The following is a 12,667-nucleotide window of genomic DNA, read 5'->3' as shown; positions in this document are numbered from 1 at the left end:
GGAGACTGTCTAGCAAGACCCAGGATGCAAAGACCTCTGGGAAAATAGAGGAAGCTTTGGGACATCCAAGTCCAGACAGAGTCACTGCACTTGAATCTCATAAGAGGGAAGATAAAAGGCTGAAACCAGTCAGCCGTGTCAACTGTCAGAAGGTGCTAGACTAACGACTGCGGAGGTGTTCGTGAGCACCGTACACAGATGGCCATGGCTCCCAAGCCAGGCTCTTCAGAAGGAAGTGACACTAACCCTGGACGTGATGGAAATCTCAGATGAGGATTCTCTGGAGACCCAAGGAGAACCCAGGTGACCAAAACACATGGGAAGAGGAACTCAGCCTCAGAAGGCAGCAGTAAAAGTTAATGGCCAAAGGCCATGACCACCTCTCCCAGAGCCTCAGGAGGAGCAGTATGGCTGGGGATGGAGGTGACTCCACACACGGCATGAAGAGAGTACACAGCAGCACCCCCTCCAGTTCACAGTGACAACGTCCAGGGGTCACAGGAGATAGCCCGGGGGTATGGGTATAAACTCAGTGGCAGAGCACTGGCCTAGTATGTACACAACCTTGGATTCCATCTGCAATAGAACCACCAGAACAAAACCACCTACGTGCCCAACTTAGAGAAATAAGGTACGGGCCATGTGTGAAGCACCAACCACAACAGTAAACAGCTGTATCTGTTCACGAAAGCTCTGAGGGCTTGACACCTGGGGCCGGTGTCAGTCCTGAGCTATGTTATGCATTTGAGAATGCCTGGCAGCCTCCCATGCTGGCTCCCATACACTGGAGGATGGCAGCTCCTCCCCACTGAGGCAACCAGAGGACGTCTCCATATGTCCTATGGAAACAAACCCTCCGAGTGGGAGCCTCTGCCTACAGGAGAGGAGAGGAGCAGCCAGCCACTTCCTTCAGTCAGGAAGCTCTGGCACTGGGTGGTATTGCTGGGTCCTTGGGTTCTTTTTCTAAATGTCCTTAATTTCTGTTTTAGGAAGAAGCTCAAAGGCCCAAAATGTCGATGATACCAGCATGTTGTGTTGTCTCCCCACAGGCAGCTGAAATAAAAGACACTAAACTACAAGCAAGGCTTCATCCCCCAGGCCTATGGCTTTCTTCAGACTCCACTCTCACGCATGCTTAGCTGTTTCGTGTCAGGATAGAATGACTTCTTTCAAAAAGTGTTTCCATCCTCCACACTGGGGAAAGGAGAGGAAATAATGTGTTACATTCACTAGTCTGCCATCCCCGGCCAGAGTTGCCCATCCCTGGAGAGAAAGCAACCTCTACCCAGGCTCTTGCTTCACCCAGTAACGGCCTATTGGGAAGACTCAGTCTGCCATGCAGACCACATTGCCCAGTGTGACTCAAGGGCTACTGGGAAGTCACTAGGCAGTAAAGTCTTCCACTGAGAGCTCTCTGCCCAATCAGGCCACAGTTCTCACCAGGATACGGAGCCAAAGGTGGGCAAAACAGATGCTAACTGCTCAAGCCCAATGTGTAGCCACCCATATCCATGAGGGATACACCAAGGCCTCTACAGATGCCGAACCTGCAGCTGGCACCACAAACTACAGACACTGTATTGCTGCTGCTCTAATACACATGTACCGCCAACAGAAATTACTTTGTAAACCAGGCACATCAAGAGGTTTACAATAACTACTCATAACTAGAACCAGAGCTGGCCTTGGTGGCGCACAGCTGTAATCCCACGACTCAGGAGGCAGAGGCAGGCTCATCTCCATGAGCCAGTCTAGCCTAAATAGTGAGTTCCGGGTCAACCGAGTTTACAAGTTGAGAGCCCGACTCAATAAACAAAAACAAAGCAAGTGAGGGAGAGGCGCGGTGGGACTAAAACAGACTACATAAGTGCTGTGAACTCTCCCTGGCTCTACTCACCATCCTGCTGTGGAGACAACAGACACAGGCTACAGGCGCAAGTGCACTGGTGTAGGAGCGTGCGTGTGAAACACCTCAGTGAGTACACTCGGGTGTCGATAAATGAATGACTCAGAACCTGCTCAGGAACCCACAGGGAATGAGCCTGAAGGCACAACCTCATCCCAGGCTGCTGATGGATCAAGAGCACACAGGCAACATAGAGGGCAAGCTTGCCTTGCAGAGCCCTTGGACAAAGTCCAAGGAAGCCCTAGACGAGATCAGGGCCTCTCAGCACAACCTTGGGCTGTGGAGAGTAAGGTCAGGTGCTCCCAGGGTACACGTCACTCATGCGAGACAAAGCCACTGGATCAGACCTCAAAATAGACCATGCTGCCTTACAGGAAAAGGAGAGGATTGGAGCTGTGCAGCCCTAAAGTTTCTAGAATCTGAGCCCACTAAGAGAGACATGTATTAGGCATCCATGACCACAAGGGCCAAACCACTCGTAGGGGTGGGGGGCACTGCAGAAAATAGAGAGAAGAAGGGCAGCTGGCCTAGGCACAGGGTCCTGACTTTGCCTGACCACTTCCAGAGAATGCTGACGTTAAGTCCCTCAGCTGGACCACATATCCTTACCCAGCAGGAAGTCCTTATATCTCACAACCCCTCCTTCCTATTCTGCATTTCAAGCCCCAATCAAAAACTTGTATTGCTTAGGCACCCATAGCCCCACATCCCACCACACCCCTGTTTCATTGTCTTATCTGTTCAGTCTTCCCTTACCTAATAACTCAATCCATCCCTTACCCTCACCACCCCTGTGCTCATGGCTCCTGCAGGGCATAGCAAAGGGCCTTCTGAGCCCTCCTACATGGCACCTCACATCTGCTGGCCACCCTCACTCACACCTCCTCACCTACACTTGGCTCGCTCATCATGGCACACCAGCAGGTGGGCCCTATACCACCCCACAAAGTGGACCGTCACAGCCGGCCAGCTCCTCACCTACGACCCATCCTTTCACAAAGGTTCTGTGCATGCCAGGAATATCATCATCCATCCACACACTGTGAACAACTCCTGCACACCCCTCAAGCCCCAGATGGAGCAGTCCCCTATTCCTTACCAAGACACTCTATTGTCTTTCTGGGGAGCAGTCTTTGAGATTATCTAATTATTATCCCTGTCTTGCAACTCTCCTCAAGCTAAGGACCACGTTTTTATTGATCTTTGTGTCTTCATTTCTGATTGCCAAGGCTGGCAGAAAGTAAATATTTGCTAAGTGAACAGAAGCCCTTGTTTCATCATCAATAAAATTTGAAGGCTAATGGTCATCTCCAAGGGGCTCCATGGCTGAGCCACCCTCTGGCCTCCTCTAGTCTGACTTTGGAAAGAGACAAGAAATTGCCAAAGCAGCCCCTGGAGGGAGTTTTGCAAGCAACCAGACAGCTGGACAGACAACATGACTAACAGGCCCCTCCGGACACAGAGGCATGGCTTCTTGTAAGATTGCAAGACTTGAAATCACCAGCTACCCATATACTATGCTTCATAAATATGCATTTCTGCAGGGCTGAAGGATGAATCAATGCTTTTCGAGAGTTGGCAGAGGTGAAATGCCAAGCTGGAGGGAGAGGAGAGACTTCCCAAGGCAGCTTGAAGTCCCCAGGTGGGGCTTGTTTGTTCTAGGTCTGCAGGTTTGAGGTAGAGGAGGGCATGGAGGACAAAGGTGGGAGGGCTAGCAAGCCTGAGGCTCTGGACCCCGCCTGAGTCTCAGCCCCCACCTTCCCTTGCAGACTTTTACTCCCGTACTTGTCTGCTCCACTGTTCTGGCCTCTGTACAGCTCCCACAGAAGAACCTCCTAGGCCTACAGGTCCTATAAGACGCTACATGGTGCTGTGGCATGTGGATGCATGCCCACACATATACAAAACAAATAAATAACAATGTAATTTTTAACTGTGAGCTTAACCATATTATGGGAGCAAGGTGGACGAGAGGCACCTGGAAGAGGCAGCATTTTGCCCTTGCAGTGGGAAACCCCCGCTTTCCCCATGGGCTTTGGGGCAAAAAAATGTTCTTACAATCTTTAGAAAATGTTAAGAATTCAACTCAGTGTCATTCTTCCAGTGCTGAGCACCATGAAGGGAGCCTGTCCTAGTTCAGGGTGTCAACGACCAAAAAAATGACAGGCCTGATAGCATTCCTAGAGCCCATCACCAAGGTCCGGGAACCAAGTCCTGAAAAAAGACATATCTTTAGAGCCACTGAAGTTGAGATAACAAAGGCCTAGAGAAACCTGCAGAGCCCAGGCTGTAAGGGCCAGCACCAGCCTTGACCACTCCAGTCCTTCTGGATCCTAGGCAGGAAAACCCCCAAGATTTGGACTTCAGCCACCAGGAGAAAGCCACCCACCTCAGGGGACAAGGAAAAAAGACAGTTTCTGGATCCTGGAACTCCACCATAAGATGGGTGAAGTGAGTAGGAAAGAACATGCTGCTTCCACCTTTGTGGGAGCTTAGACAAAGGAGGGAAACTGAGGCACTCAAAGACTAGTAAACATGGCTGAACCCAACAAAGACTGGCATCTAGCTGTCATTCAGTTAAAGCTATCCAAACCAGAATATGGCCACACAGCCAGGTCCCAGTGCCCTGGTCAGCCTGGCTCAGCAGGTAGGGAGTTCACCTGGAAGCCAGGTCACCTTGAGGGTTAGTGTTGCCTGGAGAAGCAGCTGCAGCCTAGGGAGCAATGACAGGTGCTGAACAGAGACCAGAGCAGGAGAACATGCTCCCAGCTCTCCACACCCGAGACACGAGGCCCACCTCCCGAAGCCCCCTTAAAGCTGGATCAGCCAAAATTCACCCCAAACCCCTCAGACATGAACAGAGGAACCCTGGCTGTCCTGCCTAGGCTCTGCCTCCAGCCAGTGCCAGAGGTGCCATCTGGGCCACTTTAGGAAAGGAGAGGGGTCCCGCCCAGTTTCAACCTGCTCCAAACAGGGAAGCCTGACTCTTAAGAAGAGACCTTCCCTCATGGGCACAGGCCTACTGGAGGCTAAAGAGACTCAACCTACCAGAACCAGAAGGCAATGGGAGCTGGGTTCCAAGGACAGCTCAGGTCACCTGTGATGAACTCAGCTGCAGAACGCCCACAGGCTGGTAGGAAGGAGGCGCATAGCAGCAATTCCACTGCACTGGGGACCTGGCCACACTTCAGAGCAATGTCCTGTTGTTAGGGAATGATTTGCAGGGGGTCAACAGCACCCAGGGTGCAAGCCACATTGTGACATCCAAACAAACAGCAAGAGCACAGGACAGTCAACGTTGCACTAATCACCTGACAGTAACGGGCCACTCTGTGGCATGTACCATACACATCAAAGGATAAAGGGAATGAATGAGCTATCTCAGAAAAGGGACAGGATCTTTTATGCCATGGAGAGGACCTCTGTGGTTGTATACCCTCTTCCCAGCTGTCCCAGTGTCTTGGTATTGTCAGCAGATCCAGGAACATTCCCTGGGCCCTGTAGAGGGGAACCATATATTAGGACATTTCCATCTATGTCTATGTCCCAGGAGGAGTAGGTGACACATTTAATATTAAGGAATCCCTTCCACCATATTTGCTACACTGAGGCCTGCCTGGATCTGAGGTGGGATCTGGTGAAGGGAGGAGCTCCACCTTCCTCCTGATTCCCACAGAGTTCACAGCAGCCACCAGGACCAATCTGAGGCCAGATTCCCTCACTGAAGTGAAATGACAGGAATGGCCGCCCAAGACTACCCATGCAGAGTGCTGAGCAGATGTGAAATACAAGCGTGAAGTTTCAGGTATGCAGGGCTGCTCTGGTGCCAAGCACTTGGACTCTTTGCCCTGCGAGATCCTGACTATGAAAAACAAATGTGTCACCTCTCACCTTCTGGAGGGGACCTCTTAGAAGGCATATCCTAAAGCAAGAACCGGAAGATGCTGATTCAAAGCTAGCACTGGACAGTTGGAACCATCCTATGATAGGCAGGAGGAAAACATAAGAGAGGAGCAAAAACATCAATCCTATTCTAGTGGGTGGGGAGAAAACAAAACACCAAACCTATAGCCTGTTCTCTGGGGGAAGAAAGCAACAGACCAACTTCTAATTAAACTGACTGAGAAGCAAAGGAGACAAGGCACAAGTAAGTAACAGCTCCTGCCTGACTTCACCTGAGGAAGGACCCTATCAGCTTCCCACCACAATGAGCTGGCATCATTTGGGAGCATGGGCCAAAATAACTGTGTCTTCTCAGAAGGGATAGAGATGACTGTGGGTGCAGTTACCAACATCAGCAACAAAAAGGATTCCCCTACAGATCTGACTCACTAAAACTACAGTAAGGAAACATTATGAACAATCTGATGCCCATAGATTCAACAATGAAGATGAAACACACCTTTCTTGAAAGATACAAGGTACCAAAATTCATTGAAGAAGAAATAATAGTACTCTGCCTATGAAAGAAGGTGAAATCACAGTTTAAACTATCAAAAGAAGGAAGAAAAATCTCCAGGTCCAGACGGTTTCACTGGATGAATTCTACCAAAAACTTAGGGAAATAATACCAATTCTACAGGGTCACTTCCAGAACATTCAAGAGGTGGGACTGTTTCTCACTTGTTTATGAAACCACCAATAAATTATATGTGTGTGTATGTGTGTATGTTGTGTGTGTATATATAAGATAGATAGATAGATAGATAGATAGATAGATAGATAGATAGATAGATAGATAGATAGATAGATAATGTTTGAGACAAGGTCTCACTATTAGCTCTGGCTGGAACTCATTCTGTAGACCAGGCTGGTCTCAAACTCACAGAGATACACCTGCCTCTACCTCCTAAGTGCTGGGATTAAAAGCATGCACACCACCCCAGGCCTGACCAGCAATATCTTAATAAAAACCCTAGGTAAAGATACTTCAAGGAAAATAAAAGCTACATTTCTCATCAGCACAGCTGTGCAATCTTATAAAGAATAATACCAAATCAACCCAGCAATTTACTTGAAGGATAACAAGAGGCAGACACCCCTGGAGCAAGTCTTCAGCGCTCAGCATCAATGTTATTTGCCAAGCTAGAAGTCACACATGGCTCAAGAGAAGCAGAAGTAGCACCTGAGACTTACCCAAGGTTACAAAGAACACCAAAGAAATCTCTCATCCTAGTCTACTTTAAGTGGAAAAAAAATCCTAAAGTCAAAATGTATGTCCTTAAAAAGTTCGCAAATAAACTATCTAATATTATGGCCTCATGGTCTTTTAGAAGTAATTAAACAGAAAGGTGTCTTGGTTTGCCTTGGTTTGGTTCCGTTTTTGGAAAGGGTCTCACTCACCATGTAGCCTAGGCAGTCCTAAAACTCAAAATTCTCCTACCTCATCTTCCAAAGTATTTGAATTAGAGGTGTGCACCACAATGCTCTGTTTAAAGGGCTAATTTTACCCTGGTATGGTGGTGCACTCCTTTAATCTCAGGAGGACCTCTGTGAGTTTGAGGTCAGCTTGATCTACATAGATAACAAGTTTCAGTCCAGCCAGAGCTATGCAGTAAGGCTCTGTCAAGAAGAAGGAGAAGGGAGAAGGAGAAGAGGAAGAAGAAAAAGAAGAAGGAGAAGGAGAAGGAAGAGGAGGAGAAGGAGGAGGAGGAGGAGGAAGAAGAAGAAGAAGAAGAAGAAGAAGAAGAAGAGGAAGAGGAAGAGGAAGAGGAAGAGGAAGAGGAAGAGGAAGAGGAAGAGGAAGAGGAAGAGGAAGAAGAAAAGAAGAAGAAAGGAGGAAAGGGGGCTGGAGAAATGGTTCAGCAGTTAAGAGCACTGTTCTTCCAGAGGACTCTGGGGTTCAATTCCCAGCACCCACATGGCAGCTCACAACTGTCTATAACTTCAGTTCCAGGGGATCTGAATTTCTCACACAGACATACATGCAGGCAAAACACCAATGCACAGAAATAAAAATTAATAAATTACTCCTTTTTAAAAAAAGAAAGAGACAATTAGAAACAATTTTAGCAGCAACCATCTTTCCCTGAAGGGGTTGCTCTAATTTGGATCTGAGGGGACCCCCTGAGGTCCATGTGTTGATGGGACGACTGAGAGAACAAAAGCTTCAGGAGATAGGGCTTAGTGGGAGGAAGGTAGGTCACCGGTGGGGAATCTCAAAGGAGATATGGAGACCTCTCTCTTTGCTTTGGTCACCATGAAGAGAGCATGCTGTCACATGCCCTCACGATGATGTACCATGCCACCACAGCCCAAAGGCAACAGAGAAAGTGACCATGGGCTGAAGCATCTGAGACTGTGACCCAAACTAAACCTTTTATATTTTCCCTAGGGTATTTGGTCACAGCATTAGAAAAGCTGAGTGCTGTGATCGTCAAGTCACACCATGTCTGCCACCAAGCTTGGTCTCCAGCAGTGCACTCGGGCACAGCTATCACAACTGGGGCTGAGCAGTTGCCTCAGCTTCCTGAGTCCAGGGCTTTGACCTCTGAAGAGCGTTGTCCATAGCTGTTTCTATATTCATCTGATAGATGAAAAACCAAAACCTGAAGTGGTGTAGGAGGTCCTTCTGTCTTTGTGTTGCTTTCATTGGTTAATAAAAAAAACTGCTTTGGGCCCTTGATAGGGCAGAACTTAGGTAGGTGGTGAAAATTAAATGGAATGCTGGGAGGAAGAAAGCAGAGTCAGAGAGCTGCCACGGAGCCGCCAGAGTCAGACGTGCTGAATCTTTCCCAGTAAGCCACTGCCACGTAGCGATATACAGATTAATAGAAATGGGTTAAATCAAGATGTGAGAGTTAGCCAATAGGAGGCTAGAGCTAATGGGCCAAGCAGTAATTTAATTAATACAGTTTCTGTGTGGTTATTTCAGGGCTAAGCAAGCCAGGCGGCCGGGTTGAACAAGCAGCCCTCTACAACACTGAAGCACATTTTGTGACACCTAGGCTGAGTTTGTGACATTATCACCCACCTTCTCCCTTGAGCAGAAAAGTTCTCATAAAAAGGGGGAAGATGGCTGGGCATGGCTCGTTCCTTGGATCTGAGTATCCCACGGTGATCTACAAACCTGGATGCCCTAAGCAGACAGCACCTTGAGTTTCAGAAGTACTCACACAGGTAGGCAGGCCCTTCTCAGCCTGCTTCATACAACTGCCACACTGGAGAACAGAAGGACCTTGGGTTGTGCCCTAATCAATACTTTTTAAACTAAACACAAAAACAAGACTATAGTAACAGCCAAGTGGGCTAACATGGACCTGGCTAAGGGCCTGTTCCTCAACAGCTGGACTGTCCAGTACTGCACAGCGGCCACCAGCAACAGGAAGCTGTGAGTGCTGTATGTAGCACCACATGGTGAAATAGCCTTATACACAGTTAATAACCAAACACAAACATCCCTCAGTGCCCACACCCACTGCAAACCCCAGCACCCTAGGAAGCCAAAGTCTTTCATGTTAAATGGCATGGTGTCTAATCATATGCTCTAAATCACATCCCAACACATACTGCTATATGTTTAGGGAATTATATTTTTTTCAATCTGGATGAGTAACATACAGATAAGAAAACTGTGATATGGAGGAAAATTGTAGTTTGGGAAAATTTTGCTTTGCTTTTTGTTTTGTGTGTTTATGGTGGTATTTGTGGAGGCCACGGATTGATATTAAATGTCTACTTTATTTTTTTTGAAGATTTATTTATTTATTATGTATGCAATGTTCTGCATGTATACCGACAGGCCAGAAGAGGGTACCAGGTCTCATCATGGATGGTTGTGAGCCACCATGTGGTTGCTGGGGATTGAACTCAGGACCTCTGGAAGAGCATTCAATGCTCTTAACCTCTGAGCCATCTCTCCAGCCCCATTGAGACAGGCTCTTTCACTGAACCTGGAGCTCACCGACTTGGATGCCCAGAGAGACCCAGGGGTCCTCTTGTCTCCACTTCTCTAGAGCTGGGCTTACAGGTGCTAAAGCTGCACCCAAACTTTCATGTGCATGCTGAGAATCTGAACTCAGGTCCTCATGTGTGCATAGCAAGCAAGCACTCTGCCGAAAAAGCCATCTACTGAGCCCCTCTTTTATATTTCTCCTTAAATAATGTGGTTACTTAAAAAAAAATACTGCTTTTGTTTGTTGAGATGATGGGGATCAAATTCAGGGTCTTGAACACATTAGGCACGTGCCCAGCACAAAAGTCTAAACTATATATGGGACACACAACACTTCCATTGCACTGAGGAGCACCTCAGCGCAAGTGTCCAAAGGTGAAGAAGAACCTTGAAGTTTTCTTGGGCAAGGGACTAACTATTTTACCCCGAGATTTTGAAAGAGGAAAATTTCCTGCATAAGAGCACAATGGTAATGTTGTATAATGTCGTGGTTTGAATGAGAACAGCCCCCATAGGCTCATATGTTCGAATACTTGTTCCACAGTCTGTGGAACTGTTTGTGAAGGATGTGTTTCCACACCTGCCCTTACTGGAGGAGGTGTGTCACTGGGGATGAGCTTTGAGGCTTCAAAAGTCCATGCTATTCCCAGTTAATTCCCTCTGCCTCCTACTTATGGATCAAGATGTGAGTTCTCAGCTACCGCTCCAGTGCCATGGCTGTCTGCCTGCTGCCACACTCCCCACCATGCTGGTCGTGTATTCTAACCCTCTGGAGCTGCAAGCCCCAAGAAACTGTCCTATAAATTACTTGGGTCATGGTGTCTTATCACAGCAATAATAAAGTAAATAAGTCAGTGATATTATTACTTTTATTTTATTAAGGAAAAAAAAGCCCTTGAAAATAGGAAGCTTAACGGTGCTGACCAGGCTGTGATAGAAAAAGCCCACAATGTTAGTCAAAAAGGGTCATCCTGACCTATCTCGTGAACCGCCCCTGGGTCTCCAGCTGTATGAGGCTGGGAGCACGCAGGATAGGAAAACCCACTAGAACTGAGAGGGTTAGTGGGAGGACAGAAAAGCTTCACACCCAGGGCACTATCCCAGGCAGGACAGATTCCCATCTCTGGCTCCAGGCCTACACAGGTCTTGTTTCCTACCCCCTGCCTGTCCCCTCACATCTTCCCCACTCCCAAGTTCAAGGTTACCCACCACTCCAGCCAGTATTCTTGCTGTGGCTGATGCACTGCGTTAGAAAGCATGACTCACTGGAGCCTTGGCTGGGGTGACACTTGTCTCACATGCCCAAGAGAAAAAAGGGGGGGGGTGAGAAGGGATGAAGAAAGGATAGGGGAGAGGCGGGGGAGAGCAAAGGCTGGAGATGCACTTAGGACTTGCCACTCACCTAGCTGGATGGAGTATATTCTTCAGTAACAAATATTCTAAAGCAAGCTCTTCTCCAACATCCAATGCCCACCCATATCCCTCAACCATCCTTCATGCTCTTAACACCAGTGGGTAAGAGCATGTTCCCTCCTGTGTGCCTGCTGTCTCTCCAAAAGGAACTCCTACCCCAATGGCTTATCACTCACTGTTTATGTTTCTACCCTTCCCTGGCACACAAGGCAAACCTTCAACTGATCTTCTAAAATCAGATCAGTTCCCTCTCCTTTCAACAACTACTTCTATGCCTGTAGTCTCTTTACACGAAGGAAAGCTCCGTGTGATGGCCAGCCTTTGCCTGCCCCCAGAAACTGGACCTCAGCAGTTCCGTTCTGAATATTGACCATGCCTGAGAATAAGTGAACACGTGCACATGGAGACATGTAAAAAGGGAACAAATGAAGTGGATCAGAGGCAGCAGGAGGAGGAGGCAACAAGCAGAAGAGGAGACTCAGATAGAATCAGAAGCCTGGGGAGATGCCCAGGAGTGTGCGGGATGTCAAACCAAGTCTCAAGTGGCCAGGGGTCCACCACTTCCATCCCGTCCCGACCAGGCACTGTGTTCTCCACTCCTCTGACCAGGAGACCAAAGAGAGGACCAGATGTGTGAAGCCAGAGGCAATGACGCCTGCCACACTACCACACAGCAGCCACCCAAATGCAGTTAGCCACCTTCTCCCTGAACACACTCACACGCTGGACGTGCAACTCCGACTACATAACTCCAGGAAGTCACATGCAAATCCCCAGGCTCACACCTTCCCAGAGCCTTCCATGCACAATCTCCCTGGGCTATATAATCACAGACACAGAGGCTCCCCTATGCTACAACAGAGGTGACACAACTCTTGCACGTTCCCGCAATCCCCACTACTACTACCACCAATCGCACCCGCCCCTCTCCTCCCGGCCCTGCCCATCGTTGCTTAGGAACGGGGTGGCCCCGCCCACCAAGCGTTGTAGGCGTCGCCTACCGGCTCCGGCCTTGACCATCCCTCTCGGTTGAGCGGAACTGTTGTGCCAGTTATACCTTCCTGAAGTCGATATTGCCAAAGCCTCCACAGCAATCGTGTCCCGCCGCCGAGCTGCTCATAAATGCAGCTTCGGGCTCGTATTTCCTTCCACCCCGTGAACCTCCTCAGGAGGTGACACGTGGGGACCTCGCCCCGCGCCACTTGGCTGGGGACCCAGTCCCTTGGCATTTAAGGAAGCGCGGCCGGCCGGGAGTCTTTTCTCGTGTCCCCAACGTCTCCTGGCCTTCTGGGAAATGTAGTTTTCCAACACTGCCTCGTGGGGCGCACTTCCAAGTGGCAAGTAGCAGCGGACTACAAGTCCCAGGGCACTATTGGAGAGAGACTGCTGGTTACAGAGGGACTCCCGGTGATGTCCCTCAGATTGAGGCTCCTACGCTGCTACTTTGGGCCCAT

At 48.8% G+C, this 12,667-nt stretch overlaps 1 protein-coding gene across 2 annotated transcripts in view; it reads right to left on the bottom strand.

Annotated features, from left to right (window-relative positions):
* The window catches only part of Pemt (phosphatidylethanolamine N-methyltransferase), a 77,157-nt gene extending 64,693 nt beyond the window's left edge, over positions 1–12,464 (bottom strand). The window contains exon 1 of one of the 2 annotated variants that reach the window (XM_075992348.1): positions 12,271–12,464. In XM_075992348.1, the coding sequence (XP_075848463.1) occupies positions 12,271–12,333 (63 nt within the window). In that variant the 5' untranslated portion in view covers positions 12,334–12,464. The remainder of the gene's footprint in view (positions 1–12,270) is intronic. The other variant, XM_075992347.1, reaches the window with a different exon arrangement.
* Between the last annotated feature and the right edge of the window lie 203 nt (positions 12,465–12,667).

The sequence above is a fragment of the Microtus pennsylvanicus genome, chromosome 11 (assembly GCF_037038515.1).
Source record: "Microtus pennsylvanicus isolate mMicPen1 chromosome 11, mMicPen1.hap1, whole genome shotgun sequence".
NCBI lineage: Eukaryota > Metazoa > Chordata > Mammalia > Rodentia > Cricetidae > Microtus > Microtus pennsylvanicus.
The sequence above is the reverse complement of the archived record's forward strand: the minus strand, read 5'-3'. Positions and strand labels throughout refer to the sequence as shown.